Raw genomic sequence first — 26,471 nt, forward strand, 5'->3', positions numbered from 1 at the left:
TAGGCTGGGTGGCATAAACAACAGAAACTTATTTTCTCATAGTTCTGGATGCTGGAGGTCCAAGATCAAGGCACTGGCAGAATTGGTTTCTTGTGAGGACTCTCTTTTGGTTTGCAGAAGACCACTTTCTCCCTGTATCCTCACATGGTCTTACCTCTGTGTGTGTCTGTCTTAATTTCATGTAAGGACCCCAGTCATATTGGATTAGAACCCATCCTAATGACCTCATTTTAACTGAACTATCTCTAACTGATCTCTTTTTTAAGATTTTAATTCCAGTATATTAGTGTTATATTAGTTTCAGATGTACAATATAGTGATCAACAACTCTATACATAACTAAACTACCTCTTTAAAGACCCTATCTCTGGGGCACCTGGGTTGGCTCAGTGGGTTAAGTGTCTAACTCTTGATTTCACCCAGATCATGATCCAACGGTTTCATGAGTTTGAGCCCAACGTTGGGCTCTCCACAGCTGGCAGCACAGAGCCTGCTTGGGATTCTCCACCCGCCCCCCCGCCCCCCGCTCCTCCCCCTACTCACAATGTCCCCTGTCTTTCTCAAATAAATAAACTTCAAAAATAAAAGTAAAGACCCTATCTCCAAACGGGATACCCCTCATCCTCATTCTCAGATTCTGGGGTTTAGGACTTCAACGCATGATTTTTGGGGGGATGCAATTCAGCCCATAACACACCCCGTACGCCACTGGTGCCGAGGGTAAGAAACTCTGCAAAACACTGGAGGTAACCAGCACGTCTTAGAGCCGGGTATTATTAAACATTTTAGTAAAATTAAGGGCATTTTGAATTTGTCTTAAGGATGAACCAAAATTACTCCTCTGCCATGTTTTCACTGCCCTCCTTCCTCCTGTTGATGTTGCTATTGCTGTGTTCTCTCTAGACTGGAGCCCATTGGTGCAGCTGCCAGTAAGGAATACTCTCTGGAGAAAAACCTGGAAAAAATGAAGTTAGACTGGGTTAACATGACGTTCAACTTTGTGAAGTACAGGGACACTGTGAGTGTTAGTCCAACTGCCCAGCTCCCTGACAGCAGCCCCTTGATTATGTAGCAGGTGACAGAGGGGAGTCATTCAGAATTGCAACAGCACTTGGGAAGGAGGGATCCCTAACGTCTTGTTTTTTAATTTATTTTTATTGAGATATAATTGACATGCAACATTGTGTAAGTTTGAGATGTAAAACGTGTTGATTTGATACATTTATGTATTGCAATATGATCACCACCCTAGTGTTAGCTAACAGCCCTGTTATGTCACATAATTATCATTTCTTTTTTGTGGTAGGAACAATTAAGATCCAGTTTCTTAGCAACTCCAGTTTTTCTTGCCGTCTTGTCTATAATCACTATCCTGTGCATTAGATTGTTTCCTCCCATCTGCCTTCACGTGCCAGTCATTCTTCCTCCCCAGCCCACCCACCGGAAGGGTGCAATTTTAAATGAGAAAGGCCTTTTGATTGAGAGCTACAGGCTTTCTCAGTGCAAAGAAACTGAGTAAGCATGCTTAGTTAGCATCTCCCAGGGAGGGCTCCCCAGGCCTCTCAGAAGCATACCTGGGTAAACAATGCTTAGAGCATCTCAAAAAAAAAAAAAAATCTGCAATTGATTCTTTCTGGCTCCTCTTACCCACAGAATCTGTATTTTTCAAGCACTCCGGTTTTTTTTTTTCTAATGTGCAGTACAGATTAAGAAACTCCCTGTCCCCCAGGCTGCATGTTATCTTTTGTGACTCTCCACTGCTTTAACTTGAATGGTCACGACACCTTGATCACGTGGATAGGAACTATAGCTGAGCCAATGTAAGGGAAGAGAACTGGGCCTCTCTCAGCAAGACCAGGCCACTGACAGTGCCAGTAGCTTGGTGCTACATCACCTGATGGGACTGGATACTGCTAGGGGCTGTTGGGCTGGGGTGAGAGGTTGAACCTGGGGAACCTGGGAACAGGTCAGTTGCACCTGGCCCATCTTCAGAGTTTGGGACTGACACAACTATAGACAAGGATCGACAGCAAAAGGGAGTCACAGTAGCACTTTATCAAGAACTAGACACATCTTCTGATGCAAAGCTACTGGTAGAAGGTACATGAGAGAATATATCCTAGCTCCAATTTAACCACCCAGATGTGGGCTTGAAGGAAGTGAAAACAGAGCCAGAAAGGCCAGACCTGCCAGACAGGGGCAGACCCTTATCAGCTTGCTCACCACAGTGGCCCAGGAGGAAGAAGAGTGCCATTCACAGGGGCTGACCTCCAAGGCACAGTAACCTGAGCTCCTGGTAAAATATGGCCCTGTAAATGTATAGGCAGAAATTCCCAAACTTTTTTCTGTGTGTGGCGCCTTTGTGTCTCGGTACCTTTTTTTTTTTTTTTTATAGTTCCCCTTCCCGGGCTGAAAGAAACACCTAACAGCTTTGTTTATGAAGTAATAAGGTTCAAACAACTTTAATAAGTATTTGTGTCATTTCAACAACTGTTTTTTTTAATCCATATAAATGGAAAGAAAAAAACATTTGTGTTTCATTTTTAAATAACCACAACTAATTGCTGCTAGTTTGCTGCAGCACCCAGGGGTACCTTGGCACACAGTATGGGAACCACAGGTCAAGGTCCAACCAGTCAGATTAGCAGCTCATCCTACCTGAGAGAGAACCAGCAAAGCAAGTGGAAGTAGGAACATAGAGAAGGGACTAGAATAATATGCTCTTCCCCCACCCAGTCCCCAACAGATACTAGTTGTAGGTCTGGGCTGGGACCATGTTTGATTTCTGCAAAGGAGGTAGAAAATAAATGTCTTTAAGAACACTTTCAAGGAAGAGAATAGAAATTCCATGCCCTGTGAGACAGATTTCTGTCCCACTTGGGTGGAGATCTGAGCTGTGGGGCCTTTGGAGATCAGCATGAAAAGTGGGGGGCGGGGAGGGAGGGCCTTGTGGTTTTGAACGGTCGGGGAATCTTTATTCATAGGGTACAAGCATCTTGTGTGCGGTTGATGACATTCAGCTGTTACTTGATGATCACGTGATAAAGACCCAGACTATGTGTGGCTCCCCATTCATCAAACCAATAGAAGCAGAATGCCGGGTAAGAGGAAATGAGATTGAGGGTTCTTGATGTCTCATTAGCTCTGGGTTTGCTGGAGGAGGGAGAAGATTTTTAAGTTCAGTTAACAAAGAAGCTCACTTTTTCCTGATTGGAAATAATACATAACTCAAGACTGAAAGCAATAACCATCCAAGTAAGCATATGGTACTCTGAGCCTTTACAGTAGTCTGCCAAAAGAGAAGATGAGATGATTTTAATGCACTGAATAAAAATACATTTGTAAAGTATTTTATGAGCTAGAGTAATCTAGAATATAAACTACATAAGGGTAGGGGTTTAGACTCCTTTCTTGCCTCATTGTTTGTGGAAGTGGCATAAGCTAAGGCCACTCTGGAGCCAGACTGCCTGGGTTCAAATTCTGGCTTTGTACCTTGTTGTGTGACCTTGGGAAAGTTACTTGAACTGTTCTATGTCCATTTCTGCATCTGTAAAGTGAGATTTATAATAGTATCTCCCTCATAAATCTGTTGGATTAAACTGGTTTCATATATGTAAAGCACTCAGACCATCGCTTGTCACAGAGTGAGCATTATAGCTGCTATTAATATTATTCCATTGGGAAAACTACATGAAGGCAAGGACTCTTGTTTTTTTCATTGCTGTATCCACATTGCCTAATGACCAGAACACTGGGGGCAAATAATAAGTACTTTCTTAAACAAGTGAATGAGCAAATGAATGAATGAATCCATCCAGTTTGTTCAGGCAATGGGTCTGTGTTGCAGAGTGGCAGGTTAATGATTCAGATATGAAATGCTAAATTCACAGAAATGGGAAGAAAAGCTGGTTCGTGTGCAGGAAATTTTGGAGGCCTGGTTGAAATGCCAAGCCACCTGGCTGTACCTGGAACCGATCTTCAGCTCAGAGGACATCATAGCCCAGATGCCAGAAGAGGGCAGGAAATTTGCCACCGTTGATAGTTACTGGAAATCACTCATGTCCCAAGCGGTGAGTTTTTCCTCCCTAGCACATCTCTCCATCAGGAATGTGGGATGCTGTACAGATGTTCCTCACTGCACATCGTAGCCATGTCCCTTGAAATTTATAAGTAAACTAGATTTTTTCAAATTTGATATTTTTTAAATTTTTTTCTAATTTTGAAAGTTGTTACTAAAAATTCAAATGTAGAAATATGTAATACAGAGAGTGGAGGCCTTTTGAAAGCCTACCTCCTTAGAGGCAACTGTTAGTAGTTTGTATGATTTAGTTCTCATTCCTAATGAGGTAGAAGACTGTGTCACATGATAATGCAATAGAACTTTTATAGATTGAGGATCATTTTAGAATTCAAATCATTCTCCATATTCAGTTACCTAGTTATTTAACAAATGTTTATTCAATACCCAGCATTGAATTAACAGTCAGAAAACAACTTGAAGATGACTAGTATATGATTTCTGCCCTCATAAAATTCACTGTCTTGTGAGGAGAGACTCAGAGGTAAATAAGAGAGCTATAAAAGAAGTATATATAAACACCTTTTAGAACACAGAAGAGTGGTTTAGTTGCCTGAGAGTGTCAAGAAAGGCTGCAAAGGGGGCAGCATCAGAAACAAGCCTTTTAGGATGAGTTCACTGGGCATACAGGGCAATCAGGGGTATCCATTAAGAGATGATATCTTTTTCCTTTTTGAAGTCAAGTGTACTCAAATTGGGGCTCACTTATAAAGAATTTATCTCAAGAATATTTATCTGTGTTAGTGGGAATTTATATTGCCCAACCAGTGGAGCCAGTTTTCATGATATCCTGCTTCCTCCAACTCCATATTAGTTCAGATTCTTCAGTTGCAAGTGTTCAGTAACAAAAGTTCCACTGAATAAATTTTAAAGATCAAATTGGCTTTTTTAAAGAATTCATAAATTGGGCATTATCCCATCTAACAAATAATAGGATGCTCAAAGGAGTTGTACAAAATGGAAAGTTTATTTTTTTTTTAATTTTTTAATGTTTAATTTTGAGAGAGAGAGCATGCAAGCAGGGGAGGGGCAGAGAGAGAGGGAGACACAGAGTCCAAAGCAGCCTCTAGGCTCCAAGCTGTCAGCACAGAGCCAGATGCGAGACTCATACCCATGAACCATGAGATCATGACCTGAACCAAAGTTGAACACTTAACCAATGAGCCACCCAGGAGCCCTGGAAGGTTTTTATAGAAGGAGGAGTCGACCATGTCCAGAGGAAGAGGATCATGTTGTATGAGCATTCACCCTTGTGGGATTAGGAGGCAGTTAGCTGGGCAGGGAAGTCATCAATTGATGGGCTTGGTCATATACTCAATGATCAGTCTCAGAATCTAGGAACCCCGTGGTGATTCTCATTTTTTTATGGAACCTAGGTGAAAGATACCAGGGTTCTGGTGGCAGCAGACCAGCCACGGATGGCTGAGAGGCTTCAGGAAGCCAACCTCCTCTTAGAGGACATCCAGAAGGGGCTGAATGATTACTTGGAGAAGAAGAGACTGTTTTTCCCCAGGTATTCAGTACTATTCTTTTGTTTGGAGTTACCTTTTTGACCCATGTATAGTTAGAATTACATTTTTCATCCTGAGGGTTGGCTTCTACCAATCTTTTTCATAGTTTTTTCCTGGTTTTCCATTCCCCACAAGACAGCTTTCAGAAGTAGGGCATGTCTTTCTGGTCATTGCTTAGAGTGAGGTTGAATGGACACCAGTAGGAACCAAATCATGGTCAAATACCTAGTTGAAGGGATATAGTAGTCCTGATTAAGAGCCTAGACTTGGGAGTTAAACAGATCGCTGTTTGAGTCCCAGCTTTTCCACTTATTAATCTTGAGACTTTTAGCAAATCTACCTGAGCCTCAGGTTCTTCATTGTAAAATAGAAATATAATAATGGCTCCTACCTCATATATTTGTGCAGAGCAAGGAGATAATGCATGTAAAGCATTTAGCCATCTAAACAGTTAAATGTTTTTTGACATCACATTTTGCAGTTTCTGGTAGGTATGTTTTTAAATATTTGACTCTTGTTAAATATTTATATTTTTCCTTCTGCGTAAAAGTCAAAGTCATTTTAGAGGGTTGGTTTCAGAAAGAGGATTCTCGCTGCTAATATCTATCCATGTCATTTGACTTGAATTGGGATGTTGGTTTGATCCAAATTTGCTTTTAGGAAAAGTAAATTTTTGTGTTCCCTTGTATGGAGAAAAAATTAGTTTCCTGCTTTCCACCACAAACTTGAAAAAAAATTTTTTTTAAGTAAGCTCCATGCCCAGTGTGGAGCTTGAACTCATGACCCTGAGATCAAGAGTCATATTCTCTACTGACTGAGCCAGCCAGGTACCCCTCCACCAGAAATTTTTTAAAAATGGTTTGTTTAGGATTTACAAATGTCCTTGTGTCTATGTAGTGCAGCATTGTGTGATAGAACTTCCTACAATGATAGGAATGTTCTGTATTTGTGCTGTCCAATACAGTAGCCATTAGGTGCATGTAGCTATATAGCACTTTAAATGTGGCTAGGGTGCCTGAGAAAGTGAATTTTTAATGTATTTAATATTAATTTTGCAATGTAGATAGCCACATACAGCTAATGGCTTCAGTTTTGGACAACACAAATACAGCACAAATCATGGAAGGAACCTGAACTTGGAAGCACAAAACTTAGGAAGAGGAAACCCCTGAGATTTGGGCTTTTAGTCCTATACCCTGTCCTGTTATTCCTTATAAAAATATGAGCAATAGCCAACACTAACACAGCATTTACCATATACCAGGACACTTCTCTAGGTGCCTTACATGTATTAACTTATTTAAACTCACAATAGTCCTATGAAGTTGGAAGCATTATTATTATTTCCTTTTACAAATAAGGAAACAGTAACTTGCCAGAAGACACAAGACTGGTAAATGGACAAGCTAGAATTCAATCCAGGCAGTCTGTATAAGATACCCTGTTATTTAATCTCTCTGAGACTGCTTTTCTCCCTAAATTACACACACACACACACACACACACACACACACACACACACACACACACACTCTATTCTCTCTCTCTCTCTCCCTCCCTCTTTCCCTCTCTCTCTCTCTCTCTCTGTCTCTCACCACGAATATCTCAGTTTCCTTACGCATTTTTATAAAGTCATGCACTCTCAGAAAACACTTTGAAAATGTTAATGAATAATTTCACATATTTGAAATTAATTTTGTCTTGAAATTATGGAGTGCTAAATAATGATTTTATGTTAAGTTATCCAAGTAATTTAATTATTACTATTATGGCCTTTGAGCCTTACTCATTGTCACACTTGATGAGTCCATAGAGATCACCTGTGTTAATTTCCCTTGGCAGTGAGAGAAATTGATATCCTCATTAGATATTGGTATGTTAGTCAGCCAACAAATAATTATTGCGCTCTTCCTATCTGCTCAACATTGCAGCTATAATACATTAGTTTGCTTTGCATCATAACAAACCTCCCCATAACTTAGAAGCTTAACACAGCAACTGTTTATCTAGCTCATAATCCTGTGGACTTGCAAATAGGGCTGGAATCAGCAGGGTGGCTCTTCTGGTCTCATCAGGGCTCATTTATGTGCCTGGTCAGCTGGCAATTGATAGCCTCAATGACTTGTCTAGTGGTTGGCTTCCTTTTGGCTGGAGCAGCCAGGATAGTTGGGCCACATGTCTTTCATCCTCCAGAAAGCTAGCCTGAATTTATTTACATGGTGGTGGTCGCAGGGTTCCCAAGGCCAGCCAAGAGTGGAAGCTGTAAGGCTTCTTAATGTCTAGGCTTGGAACTTGCACAAATGCATGTTTGCTATAGTCTGTAGGCCAAAGCAGGACATAGAGCCCGGCCAAGTTTGAGACATGTAAAAATAGATTCGACCTCTTGTAAAGAGGAACCATAAATATCATGGCCATAAATATCATGGCCATACACAGTGAAGATTGTAATATATGGTCCATCAATTATGGGACTTTTCAGGTTGATGGTTACAGTTTGTCTGTAAAATAGAGGTTTGTCTATTGAACATTTGCTAAAAGTTTGTGGTTGGTGACTTAAGGGCCTGAGCAAGACAATGATTCTACCATCTTCTAACTTAAAACATGAAGTAAAGTCCTCTCCATATAGATAGTGATGTGATGTGTGGTCTGGGAGTGAACAGTCAAGAAAGAATTTTTGAGATGTTTCAAGTGCAAAAAATGTGGTTTTATTAAAGCATGGAGGAGCCCCTGGGTGGCTCAGTGGGTTGAGTGTCTGGTTCTTGATTTCAGCTCAGGTCATAATCCCAGGGTCATGGGATGGAGCTCTACATTGGCCTTTGCACTGAGTGTGGAGCCTGCTCTCTCTCTCTCTCTCTCTCTCTCTCTCTCTCTCTCCCTCCCCCCCCCTCCCTCCCTCCCTCTCCCTTTCCCCACCTCTCCCTTTTCCCTCCCCTCCCCCACTCACTCTCTCTAAGAGAAAGAAAGAAAGAAAGAAAGAAAGAAAGAAAGAAAGAAAGAAAGAAAGCAAGCAAGCACAGGGACAGGACCCATGGGCAGAGAGAGCTGCACTGGAACTGGGAGGAGCAATTGATTATATACTTTGGAGCTGGGAGAGGGGAGGTGAGTAGAGACAAATGAAGTTTCCAAAAGGATTTTCATATGTTAAAGAAGACTTAACAGGATCCTGGAGGTCTGGCTATTGTCAAGTGAAGGTTGCCTTTGCCTCTAGAAAAGTATTAACATTAAGACAGTTGTGAGTTCCTGGAGGAATGTCATACTCTGCCTGTCTTAAGTATTTGGCAATGGACTGCAAGTTGTAAGGAAATCTAATTTTATCTACATTTCCTTTTGCCTTTGTTCTCCACATCAGATAGGTCAATAATGTACTTCTTATTTCACACTGGTAACATTTTCTGTCATACCTGGAGATAAGGAAAGACAAGGAAGTCTTCTCTCTCCTTCTAATAATGGTTCTGTACTGATTGTATATTAGAATCACCTTGGATTTTAAAACTATAGATCCCTAGACCTAACCCAAGTCACTTGTATTAGACTCTCGAGGCAGTGGAACCTTAGCATTGGAGGTTTTTTTAAGCTCCACAGGTGATTCTAGAGTGCAAAGTTGAGAACCATTGCTGTATCCAAGTTTCCTCCAAAAGGTGGCACCCTGCCCCCAAGCCATATTAAACTCACATATACCAGCTTTCATCCTTTGTCTTGCTCTGAGTCAAAACTGTCTCCACCCTCTATGCTTTACAGAAGACTCTAGAATATATCTGGTGTTCACGGGTGTCATCTATCTGTTGGGGAGTATCACCTTCTTGGGAAAAGAGGTTCTCAAAAGAGATTCCAGTTGCCATCTTCTTTTGCTTTAAAATAGGTTCTTCTTCCTGTCAAACGATGAGCTGCTGGAGATCTTGTCAGAGACCAAGGACCCCCTCCGCGTGCAGCCACACTTGAAGAAGTGCTTCGAAGGAATTGCCAAGCTAGAATTTACAGACAGCCTGGAGATTGTAGGCATGATAAGCTCAGAAAAAGAAACCATTCCATTCAAACAGAAAATCTACCCAGCTCAAGCCAAAGTAACTCTCCTCTTACTCATTTTCATTCTTTTCTCCATAACAGAGCAATACAGAGAGAAGCAGTGAGCATATTGATAGGTTAAGCACTTGGACTCGAGTTCCTGCCGAGTACTGCCGGGGTGTGGAATACCTGAGTTCCACAGCTTAAGGACTAGGCGACTTTGGGAAATTGCTTAATCTTTCTGAGTCTCCATTTGCCCATCTCTAAGATGAGGGTTTTACTGCAATCCAAGTGACACACTAAATTTATGGAAGGATTTCAACCAAACTTCATGTGGAGGCAATAACAGGCATCAGACCCAAGAGCCGATGCTGTTCAGATCTCCATGATCAAACCCCGATTAAAAGTGATCTAGTCAGACAGCTTTCTGGGGCAGGTGTTTTTAAAGGTCAATAAAACATTATGGAATCAATGCCATTTTACTCAGGTTTTGATACAAGTGTCCTTATATAATGAGTAAGATGGAAATTACTCCCTCTTCTGCTGAACATGATGGCACCATCAACTAGAAGTAGACAAGCACTCTTGGCTTTGCTTTGTTAACCATTTTTGCCAGCCACACATATAAGTTGTAATAACCAGGAATCACGTTACCAAATAGACACCAGCTAGCTCACAGGTGCCTGAAGTTACCTGAAATTCTAAAACTGAATAATTTGATGCATATTTGAATTACCTGTAGAGCTTTAAATAAAATTCAAATGCCCAGGTTGCATCCCATAACAAATTGAAACAGCTGGGAGTGGAAGTCAGGTATCCATATTTTTTAAGAATCTCCAAATCATTCCAGTGCACGACAAAGTTTGGGAACCACTGGAATAAGGCAAGAATTAGAACTGCTCATTAGAAATGAGCAATTATTTTATGAACTGAAACATAAATGTGTCATTTGCTTCCTGAGAAGTTGTCTGTTTCAGAAAATTACGTGAAATGTGTGTCAAGAATCCCCCATTTCCCCTTTTACGTGACACATACTTCCTAGAATGAAAAAATATAAATAAGTAAATAAATATAAAACATATAATTAGAGAATATTGGCTTGAAGGGGTGTCAGACCTTTGGCCTCCCTCCAGCCTTGGTCCAGAGAGAGCTTGGGTTCTGCCCATGATGTGTCCCTCTGGGCTTGGCTAGCTTGCTCCTTTTTTGTCTTGCCCCACAGGGCATGGTGGAAAAGTGGCTCCAGCAGGTGGAGCAGATGATGCTTGCCAGTGTGCAGGAAGTTATTAGACTTGGGATCGAAGCATATGTCCAGGTAAATGAGAATTGGGATATACATGCCAGGGTGTTGGTACAGCAACCACAACTCTGGGTTAAATGGATCAGTTATAACCACCCCTCTGTATTCTACCAAAACCCACGCTAATCCTGTTGGGTAACACCTGACCCCTCTGTGCCCTCTCTTCTTTCCCTGTGAATCTTGGGGTGATGTACATATTTCCGATGAAATAGAAGCAGCTGGGACAAGACAACATGGTTAGCTTTAACCCTCTGGCTGCTCCCTGCCAAGTCCTTTCTGTGAAATGAATTGATGGTAGGAGGTTTTTTTAGAGCCCCTTCCAATTAAGCATTTTCCCTTCCAGGCTTTTAGGTTCCATTACACAAGCCCTAAACAGTACAACTCATTAAACTCCCAAAATTTTAGGGAAAGAAGGTATGACCGAAGAAAGCCAAAAGAAAAAGAGCTGGTGGCAATCACTCTTCAGCCAGCTCCTAGCAAGGCTAAGTGTAGGCAGATCAGGTCTTTGTGCTCCTTGATTTGGGTGCCTTTTTTGCCTTACTTTTCAGGGCCCCACCCCCATGACCCTTTCCATCAAACAAAAGAATATTCAGTTAATACCTTCCCACTAAAGTACAGGGTACTGACCCTGCTGTCCCTCTTGGTAGTAGTACATTGTAAATGAAAGGCCTATCCTTTGTCCTGCAATTTATTTTAAATTAAAAAATTAAGGAAAAATGGCTACCAGTATGAAATATTTCATGCAATTGTGTGTGTATATATATATATAGCAAGAGTCAGCAAACATTTTCTGCAATGTAAATGTTTTTATAGTGTCTTCAGCTTTGTGGGCCACAAAAAAACAGCCTTGGATGATAGGTAAACAATGGGTATGGCTGTGTTACAACAAAACTTTATGTTCAGAAACAGAAGCAAGGCCAGATTCAGCCCTCTGGTCTTAGTTTGTAAAATCTATAGTTTAAAAACAAGTTTGAGGAGTTGCTGGGCATGGCTAAGGAACCTGGCACAGCACTACAATATTATATAGACATCAAAAAGAATGGGTATGAAAACTCACTAAACAGCACCTTGATTATAACTGTAAAATTCTTGGATTGGGAACTTAAGAAAAAAAAAACGAGTTGAGCTTGCTGATGATTTTTTTTTCTTTTTCATAAAATTCAGTGAGGAAGACATAAATCAGTAATCCCAAAGATGTCAAGCCTAGTAGCTTCTGAGGGTGGAGGAGGATTTTGTATTTCTTGAGGGGGTAAGGTGGTGGGGGATGTTTTTCAGACATTGATTTAAGTCACACAAGATGAACTGACCCTACCACCTGCCCCCACACACACCTTTCCAGGTCCCTCGTAATCAGTGGGTCTTGCAGTGGCCTGGCCAGGTGGTTATCTGTGTCTCTTCCATCTTTTGGACCAAGGAGGTGTCCCAAGCCCTGATCGAAAAGACCCTACCGGTAAGTGAGCCTGTCATGAAGCTTGTAGAGGAGATTCAAGCTCGATTAAGATTTGAATGACATATACTTAAAATAGCCCTATTTTCTGAACAACAACAAGAAAAAATCATAGCATCCAACTCTGACATTGGGAAAGCCAGGGTTTTCATGGGGATGGTGGGATGGATTTGGAATTGAGGCTGTCCTGGAGTTCTCTAGTGTAACACCTCTCATGATCCTTCCCAGGTAGAAATACTAGGCTGTAATATACTAAATTTTTATCAGTCTTCACTTCCAGGGGTGAGCTTGGCAAAATTTCTATCGACAGAGACCTCTTATCTTCTTCCTGGGCCCAAATACCACCTGGTCCTGTTTTCCCCTCCTCCTTTACCATTACCACTTCTTGCCACCTGCAGTTCAACACAAACCCACCTACAACTCTTCATTCAGCTTTCTTTTAAGACCAAGAATGTTGAAGTCCTCCTTGTCCTCAGATCCAGACATGCATATTTCCAGTTAACTCCTTCCGTGGAGGCCAATGCTTGAGAGTTCAAGACCTGGATGGACTTGGGGGGTGCCTGGGTGGGTTAGTCGGTTAAGCGTCCAACTCTTAATTTCGGCTGAGGTCATGGTTCATGGCTTTGAGCCCCATGTTGGACTCTGCGCTGAGAGCACAGAGCCTGCTTGGGATTCTCTCTCTCTCTGTCCTTCCCCACCCACCCCACCCCCCCGCCCCCACCATATGTGTATACATTTTCTCTCTCTTTCTCTCTCTAAATAAAAATTAAAAAAAAAAAAGATCTGGATGGACTTGGGTTCATATCTTGTACTTTCCCTTGTTAGCTGTGTGACCATGGGCAAGTTATTTAATCTAAGTCTTGGTGTCCTTGCCTCTACAATGCACCACAGTGCACCACATTGTAGTACAACATCATACTCTTCTGTGGGAGAGTTAAATGAAATACTAGCAAATGAGTCACTGCTACAGACCAGGCTATGAATCCCACAGGGCAGAGGCTATGTCTGTTTTGCTTGCTATTATATCTTCAGGGGTTACTGCAGTGCTGAGCACATAGTAGGTGCTAAATATTTGCTGAACAAATGAATTGTAACTCCATTCCCAACCTTTTTACCATAAACATACTTTCCCATGTTTATTCCATTAGACCTTCTGTTATTCCCCCTGTAGATGACTGGCTGCAGACAAGAAAATATTTTAGTTTATTATACTTTGTTTTATACCTTAAAATTAGAACATTAGTATTTAACCAGCATTCAAATTTCTACAGATTCCATGTTGATAATTCCTACAAATATACTTTACACTTGCCGACTGCTTTCATGTATTTCATTTCACACTTTTGAAGCACTAAAAAATTATGATTTTTGTGACTGCATCTCTGTGCCCCAGTTTTCCTACCTGTAAAAGGAGAGCCTGCTTCCCATCACACATCAGTGCCATAGAGTACCTGTGTGTTGAATGATGTGGCTCAGTGTCTTAAAGGGAGCAAATGTTGGTACAGAATCACCATCCATGCATCCATCCATCCATCCATCCAGTATTCCTTTAATAAATATTTGCTTTACATCTGCCCTGTGCTGAAATGATGCTACTAGGCAAAGGGAATTAGAAGTGAATCAGAGCGACATGGTCCCTGTCCTCATGAATTTACAGTCTAGTGGGGGAGATAAAAAGTCTCTTCAGTAGGAGTGTGATAAAGAAAGCTTAGGGATTCAAGAAGCATGGAAAGGAAGGAGAGAAGAGAGAGGTTAGGATTAGAGATGATTTCCCAGGAAAATGGTGCCTAAGAGGAGACCTAAAATATAAGCAGGGATTAGCCAAGCAAAAAACAGGAGAAAGAGTGTTCGAGAGAGAGAGAAACCACAATGTGCAAAAGTCTGAAGATGAAAAATGTGGTGCATTCCAGCAACTGAAGGCACTTTGGTCCAGAATAGCTGTGGAATGAGTGTGGTTAAGAAAGATGTGGGGAGGGGTGCCTGACTGGCTCAGTTGGCAGAGCATGGGACTCTTGATCTTGGGGTTGTGAGTTTGAGCCCCACACTGGGTGTAGAGATTACTTAAAAATAAAATCTTAAAAAAAAAAAAAAAAAAAAGATGCATCACCAAGAGTTTTCCAGACTCACAGCAAGGGCAATGGGGAGGCATTGAAAAGGCTTTTTTTTTTTTTTTTTTTTTTTGGCTATGTGTCAGGTACCTTATTAATAATAATAAAAACCATCAGTATTTACTGGATGCTTTATTCACACTGTGCCAAGTGCTTCGCCATTTCATTTAATCTTCAAAACAGCTCCAAGAGATAGCTGAAATTATCTAGACTCGGCAGAACAGGAGACTAAGACTCAGCAGGTTACTCTATTTTGCCCAGAACTGCATAGCTAGGAAGTGGGGAAGGTGAGCTATGAACCTAAGGTGGTCTCACTTTTTTTCCTCTTTAAAATGTATTTGTATTTTTTAACTCTTTATTTTGAAGTAATGTCAGACTCACAAATAATGTTGCAAAAATAATGCAAAGAGTTCTCATATCCTGTTTCACCCAAAATTAACATCTTAAATAGCCACAATATGATTATAATTATCCAAATCAGGAAACCAACATTGATGCAAGATACATTCTTATCTAATCTGTTCCAGGATCATGCTTTACATACATTTACTTTTCACATCTCCTGTGTCTCCTTTAATCTGAAAAAGTTTCCATTTTTTAAAATTCTGATTTACTGCATAATTTATATACAGTAAAATTCACCCTTTTTAGTGTACAGTTCTGAGTTTCAACACATACATACATTCATGTAACCACCATCACAATCAAGATATAGAACAGTTGCATGCCCCCCAAAGTTCCCTCACTCCCTTTGTAGCAATCCCTTCCCCTGTTCCACACCTCTGGCAACTACCAAGCTGTTACCTGCTCCTGTATTTTGTCTTTTCCACAGTATCATAACAATAAAATCAAGATATCTGGCCTTTCCAATTTGACTTCTTTCAGTTAGCATAATACATTTGAAATTTGTCTTGAGGTTAATGAAGAGAGTGAGGGAAAGGTTGCTGGAGGGATGGCTTGGGCCATGGGCTGGTGGATGGTGCCATTCCCCAAGAGGGGATTACAGAGAAGAATCCAGTTTAACCAGATGTCCCCTCCTGTGCCCCTGCCAGGATTTTCTGAAAAAGAGCAACAATCAGATCACACAGATTGTCCAGCTGGTTCGAGGGAAGCTAAGCAGTGGGGCTCGACTCACCCTCGGGGCCCTCACGGTCATCGATGTCCACGGTGAGCAAGGAGGCTTCTCTGGCATTTCTGACTGTCTAGGAATAGCAACCAGGCTTGCTGCTCTCCATTCTCCTGGATGGAGTGATTCAGGGTCTCCTTTCCTGTTGGGGAGAGGCTTCTCTAACTGTAAGTAAGGTGAGGGAGTAAGAAGTCAAGGCTTCTGTGAATCTCCACCTCCTTTTCTCTCCCATCCCCACCCTTATTTCCAGGGAACCCCTAAGCAGGGCCCTCTCACTGAGACCATGATGGCCAAAGCCATTTCTAAGATTCACCAACTTGGAACATTTTCTTGAGGCTGACCATAGCTAATATTTTTGAATACCCACCAGGTACGAGGCTTTGTGGTCAGTGCTTGACATACATTATCTTGTTTTTATACACACTTAACAAATTAAGAACCTGAGGCTTAGAGGGTTAAATAACTCACCAGAGAGGAATACAGCTACTAAGTAGCAGAAGCTGTTTTGTAATTTGATGTCATTGATTTAATGGTAATTCTTTGTCTGATTCCAAACCCAAGAGACTGGAAATGGGCAGTGTATGCAGGGAGAGAACGGGTGAGACATAATGCCTTCTGGCAATTCCTTTAAAAAAAAATGGGAATGCAAGCTGGTGCAGCCACTCTGGAAAACAGTGTGGAGGTTCCTCAAAAAACTAAGAACTACCCTACAACCCAGCAATTGCATTACTAGGCATTTATCCATGGGATACAGGTGTGCTGTTTCAAAGGGACACATGCATCCCCATGTTTATAGCAGCACTATCAACAATAGCCAAAGTATGGAAAGAGCCCAAATGTCCATCGACGGATGAATGGTTAAAGAAGATGTGGTATATATATGCACAATGGAGTATTACTCGGCAATCAAAAAGAATGAAATCTTGCCATTTGCAACTATGTGGATGGAACTGGAGGGTATTATGCTAAGTGAAATTAGTCAGAGAAAGACAAAAATCATATGACTTCACTCATATGAGGACTTTAAGAGACAAAACGGATGAACATAAGGGAAGGGAAACAAAAATAATATAAAAACAGGGAGGGGGACGAAACAGAAGAGACTCATAAATATGGAGAACAAACTGAGGGTTATGGGAGGGGTTGTAGGAGGGGGGATGGGCTAAATGGGTAAGGGGCACTAAGGAATCTACTCCTGAAATCATTGTTGCATTATATACTAACTAATTTGGATGTAAATTTAAAAAAATAAAAAATAAATTTTTAAAAAAAAAAGGAGAGGAGGAGGAGGAAGAACTGGGGCCCTTATATAAAACAAACCACCCCCTCACCCTCACTCCATCACCACCAAGGAAACTAGGGCTGGACTAGCTGGTTGCCTGGAAACAGTGTCTCTCTTGTTCATACACCCAGCTGCCTCCTGGCATTTTGTGGCATCTTGTTCTCCTTAAGATTGATGCTCATTTCTATCTAATTTTGCTTGGATAGACAAGCATGAAATCAGGGAGAGAGAAGGGAGAATGTGAACTTCATCTAGTAGGAGTAAGAAGTGCATGTGTGGTTACCACCCAGGGTTCCCCAGAATGGTTGTGTTCACACATTTGCACATACACACTCAGGCACGCACACGTGCACGCGCGCACACACACACACACATGCTGCATCATGCAGGCATTCCCCATACTCAGTCCCTTGAGAGTCATCTTCCTCTTGGATCCCTCATGGAGACCTCTACTCCTGCTACTACTCTGTGGTTTCTCTGAAGAACCTGGAGGGGAATTACATTCCTCAGGAAGGACGGAAGAGCTATTGGTGTAATCTTCAAGGACTCTTCTCCGGAGGGTTTTGGATTTTACTGTCATGAAGAAGACTTCTCTTCACAGAGGGGCAGTAGACTAACAGAAGCATCCCTTTGCAAAGTTATGTTTCTGAGATACTAAATTCAGGCTACTGTCCTAGTTATGAGATCTCAATAGCTCTCATCCAAGCATTCCATAAAAAATAACTAATGATTCTCATAAACCTTTATTTATTCTTCAACTTCAGGGCTCCCATAACTGTGAGAAAATTAAATTAGGCTCATAATCCTATGAGAGAAAGAAGGACACCCAGAAGTATATCTCCCATCTGTTTTCTCAGGCCCCGAGATGGAAAGACTATATGTAACCATGGGTTCTGGGGACCCCTTCCCTTGCCAACTGCATCAGGCCAAGCTGACTGTATTCTCCTAGGATATCCTAGAAGCCTGGAACAGGGTCAAAAGGACCATATTGGGGATTTGACAGCATTTGGGGTAACTACATATTGCAAATCTCTCTGGGTCAGTCCCCCCAGAATTTAGGAACAATAACAATAGCTAGTATTTATATAATCTTTCCTTTTTTCTTTCTTTCATCTATCTGTATCTGCATATATATGTGGATATATATTTATATATGTACACATGTTTGTGTACGTATGTGTGTATATACATGTCTGTGTATACAGTTGGCCTGTGACCAACCTGGGTTTGAACTGCACAGGTCCACGTAGAAGCAAATTTTTTCGATAAGTACAATACAGTACTGTAAATGTATTGTCTCTTCATGACTTTCATAATATTTTCTCTAGCTTACTTTATTGTGAGAATACAGTATATGATACATATAACTTGCAAAATATGTGTTAATTGGCCACTTGTTATCTGTAAGGTTTCCAGTCTAAGAGTAGACTATTAGTAATTAGGTTCGAAGGGAGTTGAAAGTTATAAGCAAATTTTTGACTCTACAGTGATTAGGCACCCCAACCCCTACGTTGTTCAAAGGTAAACTGTATATACAGTTAATCCTCCTAATAACCTTCTAATAACCGTAGAAGGTGGGTACTATGTTATCCCCATTTTACAGATTATGCAACTCAAGAGAGAGGTTGAGTAACCTGCTCAAAGTCACGTAGCTAGTTAATGGCAGAACCGGAATTTGGATCCAGGCAGTCTGACTTCAGAGTACACACTTTTAATGCCTCTGCTGTACTGTCTGAGAGAAGACAATGTAACATGTTCTCTGCCAGGCTTCTTGGGAGAAGCAAAGTCCAGCTTCTGAAAGATATTGCTGCCTGTAGGTTAGGAGTGGGCAGGGAAGCTAGTTGAGCCTGAAACTGTTTGGATAGTGAAGGGTGGCCTGGATAATGTCCTGACATCCTGAGCAGTCTCTGAACATATGAGTATGCTGATGGCTCTGCATTTGTGTGTTTCCACATCTGCATCTGTTCCAATAGCTCGCGACGTGGTGGCCAAGTTATCTGAGGATAATATTTGTGATCTAAATGATTTCCAGTGGATCTCCCAGCTGCGTTACTACTGGGATTCAAAGGATGTACAGGTGCAGATGATCACCACAGAAATCTTATATGGCTATGAGTACTTGGGGAACTCCCCCCGGCTGGTGATTACACCCCTCACCGACCGCTGCTACAGGTAACCTCTGGGCCTCCCCCAAGACCTGAAGGGTGAATAGAATGCCAGAAGGAAAACCTTCTGGGGAAGAAGGTGTGGAGCATCTTGAGTTTGTAACCTTTACCCTCTACATTTCAGATACTCAGATTGTAGAATTTTGTCCTTAATTATCATGGTCCCACAACAGGCGTGGAAATTAGCCCTTAGGCCAGAAATGAGAACCCAGTAGGAATCCTAATGCAAATTAATGTGGCCAAACCAACAAGCAGAATGTTGATGCCTGTCCTTAAAAATGCCCCAGTACTGGGGTGCCTGGGTGACTCAGTCAGTTGAGCGTCGACTCTTGATTTCAGCTCAGGTCATGATCTCAGAGTTCATGGGGTGGAGCCCTATATCGGACTCTGCACTGACAATGCAGAGCCTGCTTGGGGTTCTCTCTCTCTCTCTCTCTGTCTCTTTCTCTCTCTCTCTGCCCCTCCCCTGCTTGTGCTCGCTCTCTCTCTCTCTCTCTCTCTCTCTCAAAATAAATGAACTTTTTTTAAAAAATGCCACAGTATTTAAGTAGAAAGCTCTCCAGTGGCAGGAATCAAGATGGTGCCTGGAGATCCCATAGACGAAAGAATCAAAAGGGGCCAGGTGAAGGACTCAGGCAAGGAGTCTCCAAGCTCAGCCAGCCAGTCTGACGGAGAGACGTAGTCATTCTGTGCTCAGCAAAGTGCTTTTCCACTTTCCTTGGTATTCATAACACTAGAAATGTGAACTTTGTGAATGTGTCAACTTTGTGATGTTTAGATTTTCTTTGATTTTGTATATTCATTAAAGTGGAATTTTTTTAATTAAAAAGACAATTCCTGAGTATTTTGTCCTTTGAAAGTCCTCAAACACCTGTTTTCTGTGTTCTGTGATTTTTGTTCTTCATTCGTTTCATTATTCACTAGTCATTTCTTAAAGTCTCCTGTGCCCCATGCATGACCTCAAGAAACCCTCAATCTAATGGGGTCAGGGGAGAGAGATAGATGATTATAAGATGGTGTGTTAACTGAAACTGTAGAGGCCCATACAATGGACTGTAGCGCCACACTTAACACGTCATTAATTTCTAATATTTATTTTGCCCCTACTGTATCAAACTGAATCAAATACAGGTCCCGAAGTCAAGAGTTCATAATCCAGTGGGAGAAATAGATTTATTTTTACCACTCCATTAGAACTGGTGATCTTTCATGTGTGGAGTTTATGAAGATTTTTTACCTTTATTTGATTCATTTATGTATGTATTCATTTATCCATTCAATCATTCATTAAAACAAGTGTTTATGGGTGCCACCCATGCACCAGGCTCTAAGATTAAAGTACTGAGTAAAGCAGAATTTTTTACAATGATGATATCCTGGTCATATAATCAGGGAAAAAATTTAAAGCTATTTGTAGGAGTCAAAACAAAATAAAGCAAAAGTCTCTTTCTTCCCTGTGTCTTAGGACTTGGGCACCGAATTCTTATTTTCTTCCCTTAGGACACTGATGGGGGCTTTGAAGCTGAACCTTGGGGGAGCTCCGGAGGGACCAGCTGGTACAGGAAAGACAGAAACCACAAAAGATCTGGCCAAAGCTTTGGCCAAGCAGGTAGGGAGATGCTGTCTGTTCTCACCCTCTCTTGTCATCCCTGTCTAGACTCCTATCAGGGGAGTGGGCATTAAGTTCAAGATGGTTAAGGGTGAGAGAGGCAGAGTTGGGCCCCAGCTCCTACAGTGGAATAGGAAGAGAAGAGCCACACCTGTGTTTTATGGTGCAGGTAATTCAAATATGAGGGAACCCACCCCTAATGGTGCCCACATTCTCCTTCTCTAGTGTGTGGTCTTCAACTGCTCAGATGGTCTGGATTACAAAGCCATGGGGAAGTTCTTCAAGGGACTGGCCCAGGCCGGAGCATGGGCCTGCTTTGATGAGTTCAACAGAATTGAGGTAATGCTGCAATGGGACTACAGAGCAGGGATTGGATATGCAGGGGCCTTTTTCTGGGCTCTTAGCTGCTCAGTGACAGTGCCTTATGTCTCCTCTAAGACTGTTGCACAGAGTAAGTACTCAATGAACTAAACAAAAACAGTCCCAAGGAGACAAAGTGCATATTTTATATACATATGGATCCTCAGTATATTCATTCCTTCGCTCCCTCATTCAAAAATTTATTGAGTAGCTAGTATATGTCAGATACTCCGCAATTGTTCATGACACAAAGATAAGTAAGAAATGATTTTGCCCTCTGAGTGTTAGAATTTAGCAAAGGGAAATAAAAAGTAAGTGAAGCACATAGAATATGATAGAAGTCTATGGTAGTGGTACAAAAGAGGCATCACAAAAGAGAGGGGGTGATTAATTCTATTTGGGTAGGGAATTTAGGTCAGGAAATGTAAACATGCAATGGGAACCAATAAACACTGAGTACATACTATGGGTCAAGCATTATGCTAGGTGCTGGAACAGAGATAAAATACTATGGAAACTAGTAGCACATACATACACACACATACACACACATACACACATATCAATTTTCTTTTTCTTTACCAAAACCCCAAATCATTCTTGTAATTTTGAAGGTGAAGTTCTGGTTTTTAGGTGATTGGGTTTTTTCATTGCTAAGTGAAGGAGACTCTGGCAGAGTTGGGTGGTGGCTGTCAGAGCAAGAGCTCACATCTGCCCACTATTCTCACTCCAGGTAGAAGTGCTATCTGTGGTGGCTCAGCAGATTCTCAGCATTCAACAAGCCATTGTCCGGAAGCTAAAGACATTCATCTTTGAAGGCACCGAGCTCCTTCTGAACCCAACCTGCGCTGTCTTCATCACCATGAACCCTGGATATGCTGGCAGGGCTGAGCTGCCAGATAACCTCAAGGTAAACGTGAGCATGTGTAAATTCTGCGTGTATTTTATGGTGTAGGAACCTCTGGAGGTAACAGAAGATCTCACAGAGAAGGCAAATAATGGGTGACATTTTTCAGCTGTGAGAATTAATAGTGGAGCAACAATGGTAGTAAGTTAGTCCCCAGAACCTAACTGTTGCCCCAACAATGTCTCGTGGGGGAGGGGCATATATCCATAATGAACAATGGCAATTAGAAGACAATGAACACTAGAACAAGAGTCACTATTTCTGTTGTGTACAGGAGGTCGATGAGAGGAACCAGCCGGGCTTGGTAGGGACTCTGACAAATGCCCCCTCTAGAGGGAGCAGCCCTTACTTAGCCGCCAGCCTACTGTTGCCAAGCAGGAATTGTCACATCTTCTCATTTTTCAGGAAAAGCCAGACATTTGGATTTTTACATGTAATCTGATTGTTGTGATCCTGGCTAAATGCAAAAAAAAAAAAAAAAAAAAAATCACTGTAGGCCAAACAAAAACATCTCATAAGACAGCATCAAAGGTAGTCACAGAGAACTCTGGGAAACCTAGGCAGAACCACATGGAGGTCCTCTTCATTACCAGCCTGCTTAAGCTGAAGTGGTGTCCATATCAAAACAGGCTGTTCCAACCAGCTGCAGAGAGGACAAGGAAGTATGTATGTCCCCAGTGCCTACTGCTGAGCTGGCCTGAGTTGCAGCCATGGTAACAGCTACTGGTCCTGCTGCTAGTAGAGAAGGAAGGTGCCTCTGAAGGGAAAGTCAACCAGGCCGTCTTCAAGGGAATAGACTGTAGATTGTGCTCTGATGGAAGGAAAAAACCCAAAGTACAAAATGGCTGGCTCTCCTGTACGAGGAGACCCTAGCACCCCAACTGCATGAAAAGAGGGGCCAGAGAGAGACTTCTAGGCCTGCTTCTTTATGGATTTTCTCCTACGTTATTAATTCCATGAATGGAAATCACAAGACACAAGAGTGGAAGACACAAGAGAGACCCAGCCAAACCCATATGAGTACTTCATGTGCCAGAAACGCGTCTGATTAGTGCTCTGCGATCTTATTCAGATACTTCTTCTTATTGCCCCCCAAATGGAAAAGAGTCAGGGAGATCCTTAGTAATGACTCCTCCCGTCTAGGCCAGGATAGGCCAATGAGCACCAAAGTGCAATTTGGACCCACATTTCTCATTTTTACCACCCAATGGTTGTAATCCCCCCCACCCCCTGCCACACCTCTCCCAGCAAGCAACCCTGTCAAGTCTGTATAAGCAGCTTTCGTGAGATAGTGTGGTATAGCAGAAATCACCAGGGGGTGGTGTCAGGAAGCCTGGGTTCTAGTCCTGGCTCTACCTGTAACTGACTGTTTGGACTTCTGTAAGATCTAAGGTAATAACAATAGCTGATGCTTATTGAACACTCACTTATGTGCCACACACTGTTCTAAGTACTTCACTTATATGATATCATTTGTTCTCATGAGAACAATACAGTTGTTGGCCCATTTTGAGGTGAAATAACTAGAGGGAAATTACTTGCCCACAGCCAATAGACAGCAGTACAAGTACTCAGATCAGTATCTGTCTGACTTCAAGATTCTTCAGATATATATTGGTCCTGAATTCCTAAATGACTTCCTCTGTCCTTAATGAACAAAGGAAAGGTCTGATAGTTGAATGGTACAAATTTGGCATAGGGAAATGAGGTGTTATTAGAATACCAGCACCTAAGGCCTTCCACGTAACCACTGAGGGACCCATTGTGGCAACATGTACATAGACAGGGCCAGTGGGGAGGTTAGCTGGGCAGTGGATCTGCCCAACAAAGACGGTCTCTTGGCATTGATTTGTCCTCCTGCTTTTCTTTCCTTGATTTCACCGGAATGGTGTGAATGACTTTCCTGCTTCTCTTTGTATCTGTAAATACACCTTCTCCCAGAGTTTACTGTATGTGTTCAGGTTCTCAGTGGCCTTTTCTTTTCTTTTCTTTTCTTTTCTGGCCATTTGTTTTCTAGGCCTTATTCCGGACAGTTGCCATGATGGTGCCAGATTATGCCCTCATTGGGGAAATTTCCCTCTATTCCATGGGGTTTCTGGACTCCAGAAGGTATGTGATATTGGCTTTCCAGTAGGTTCTAAAGGTCCTGAAAGAGTGCCTTTTGTGTGGTGCATTCAAGTTAGGTTGCCCATTGGAAGAAAAAAAGAAACAAGAAATGGACTTTGGCTCCCTTGTTGATGTGACAGCAACTTAGCCCTGGCTTTGGTCCTGACCAGGAAATGGTCCAAATTCCCAAGAAAGAGCCTCCTCTCTCTTTATATATACGTGGACTCCTGCTAAAGAAATCGGCCACTCATCTTCTCTTTATCCTAACCCTGTGTACACACACACTCACACACACACACACACACACACACACACACACACACACACAGCTTAAAGCAAGACTTTAAAACATGAAATTATTCCAAGATTAAAGAGGAAATTTTTAATATGATTTAGAATTAACATTGTCAACAGCATGACATTTATTGACTTTAAATGTTTTTTAATGTTTATTTTATTTTTGAAAGAGAGAGAGACGCAGAGTGTGAGCAGGGAAGGGGCAGAGAGGGAGGGAGACACAGTATCTGAAGAAGACTCCAGGCTCTGAGCTGTCAGCACAGAGGCCAATGCGGGGCTCGAACCCACGAACTGTGAGATCGTGACCTGAGCCGAAGTCAGGCACTTAACTGACTGAGCCACCCAGGCTCCCCCGTTTATTGACTTTAGTGGATATGGGAAAAAATTGTTAGGTTATAGAAGTGAAAAAAGCAAGTTTCTTCTCAGTGACCCTGAGTTCTATTCTCCAGGGGTTAATATTGTTGATAGTTTGATGTTTCTTCCAAAATGTGTGTTTGTGCATGTGTGTGTGCTCATATATTCACATATACACATAAAAGTATATACCCATACAATTTCTTGTATAGTAGGTTGTATACACATGTGTGTATGCTTACTCTTTTTCCTCCAAACTTTGAAAGAGAACTCTTCCTTAGCTCATCCTGGTAACTGTTAAAAGGACTTCAGATGATGGGGCTTCTCCATCAAGTCCATGAATAGGTCTGGTTCCTGAAGGGACAGGATACAGGGATGTTGGGAATGTCTGATGAGCAGGAGCTGTTCCTCTCTGGCGGTCTGCAGACATGTCTCTGCCCTCCCAGTCTCGCCCAGAAAATTGTCGCAACCTACCGTCTGTGCTCAGAGCAGCTGTCCTCACAGCATCACTATGACTATGGCATGCGCGCGGTCAAGTCTGTGCTCACTGCTGCTGGCAACCTGAAGCTCAAGTATCCCGAAGAGGATGAGAGTGTCCTGTTGCTCCGGGCCTTGCTTGATGTCAACCTGGCCAAGTTCTTGGCTCAAGATGTCCCTCTGTTTCAGGTATGCAGTGCTTTGGGACCTTGGCCAAGTGCTGGGACTCAGTTTCTGAAGATGAACTATTTCTCTGGCACCCTCTCCATCTCCAGCCAGCACTCCCACCACCAGATACCCTCCCCCAAAAGTTAGATAATGTGATAGCACTATCCCTGTCTAGTTCCTGGTTTAAAATTTTTTAAATGTTTTTATTATTTATTTTTGTGAAGGGGTGGGAGGGTTAGAGAGTCAGGAAGACACAGAATCCCAAGCAGGCTCCAGGCTCAGAGCTGGCAGCCCAGAGTCCGACATGGGGCTCAAACTCATGAACCGTGAGATCATGACCTTAGCCCAAGTCGGATGCCCAACTGTCTGAGCCACCCAGGCTCCCCTAGTTCCTGATTTTAATAAAAATGATTTCACTGATAGAATAATATCTGCCATTGGTTTGGGGTAGGTTTTTTTTTTTTTTTAACCAAATGTAGTTTTCCTTTGTAATTATTCTAATTCCTCTCTTCCTTATCAGGCTGTGAGCTCCATAGAGACAGAAATTATGACTATCTAATTCATTCCTAGTACAATAACTAGAAGATAATACAGACTTATTAAATATTTGAGGGCTTTTTAAATTATTTGGGAGGGAAATCATATTTTACAGATTGTGTTGGAATTTGCAATTGTGGATGAGTTTTGGCATAGAAAAATGAGGTTTGGAATTTTACAAAGACTTCTGCTGTCTGTGAATCTCATTTTCAGAAAGTGTCGAGGTCATACCCCCTGACAATTCACCCTTTCCATCTTCTCTCGAATTCTTGTTAACAGGGAATTATATCAGATTTGTTTCCTGGAGTTGTTCTTCCAAAGCCAGACTATGAAGTTTTTATGGAAGTGCTGAATGAGAACATCAAAAAGATGAAACTCCAGCCGGTACCTTGGTTTATTGGGAAAATTATCCAGGTTGGTTCCCTGTATCTATATGAGAATGCACGTGTTTTTCTATTTGCTGAAGTCAGGAATTAGAATTGTGGTTGATTGGAGCAGAGTGATGGCAACCACAGGAGCCAAAATAGAAATGGAAGTGCCTTCAGGTCTCATTTCCAGGAATTGAAGTTAAAATCCAATGTTTTTCCTCTGACCATCTTATTTGGGGTTCCTTTTTTTAAATTTGGGGATGAAACAAAAC

The 26,471-nt window shown here is 41.9% G+C and overlaps 1 protein-coding gene across 3 annotated transcripts in view; it reads left to right on the top strand.

Annotated features, from left to right (window-relative positions):
• Positions 1–26,471, top strand: part of DNAH3 (dynein axonemal heavy chain 3) — a 168,135-nt gene that overhangs the window by 56,069 nt on the left and 85,595 nt on the right. For all 3 annotated transcript variants that reach the window (XM_060648727.3, XM_060648729.3, XM_060648728.3), the window contains 15 exons: positions 904–1,018; positions 2,985–3,101; positions 3,891–4,070; positions 5,455–5,591; positions 9,449–9,650; positions 10,811–10,903; positions 12,228–12,338; positions 15,496–15,610; positions 18,825–19,023; positions 20,517–20,625; positions 20,851–20,964; positions 21,719–21,895; positions 23,910–24,001; positions 25,096–25,315; positions 26,111–26,245. In XM_060648727.3, the coding sequence (XP_060504710.3) occupies positions 904–1,018; positions 2,985–3,101; positions 3,891–4,070; positions 5,455–5,591; positions 9,449–9,650; positions 10,811–10,903; positions 12,228–12,338; positions 15,496–15,610; positions 18,825–19,023; positions 20,517–20,625; positions 20,851–20,964; positions 21,719–21,895; positions 23,910–24,001; positions 25,096–25,315; positions 26,111–26,245 (2,116 nt within the window). The remainder of the gene's footprint in view (positions 1–903; positions 1,019–2,984; positions 3,102–3,890; positions 4,071–5,454; positions 5,592–9,448; positions 9,651–10,810; positions 10,904–12,227; positions 12,339–15,495; positions 15,611–18,824; positions 19,024–20,516; positions 20,626–20,850; positions 20,965–21,718; positions 21,896–23,909; positions 24,002–25,095; positions 25,316–26,110; positions 26,246–26,471) is intronic.

This window comes from Panthera onca, chromosome E3 (genome assembly GCF_046562875.1).
Source record: "Panthera onca isolate mPanOnc1 chromosome E3, mPanOnc1 haplotype 2, whole genome shotgun sequence".
Taxonomy (NCBI): domain Eukaryota; kingdom Metazoa; phylum Chordata; class Mammalia; order Carnivora; family Felidae; genus Panthera; species Panthera onca.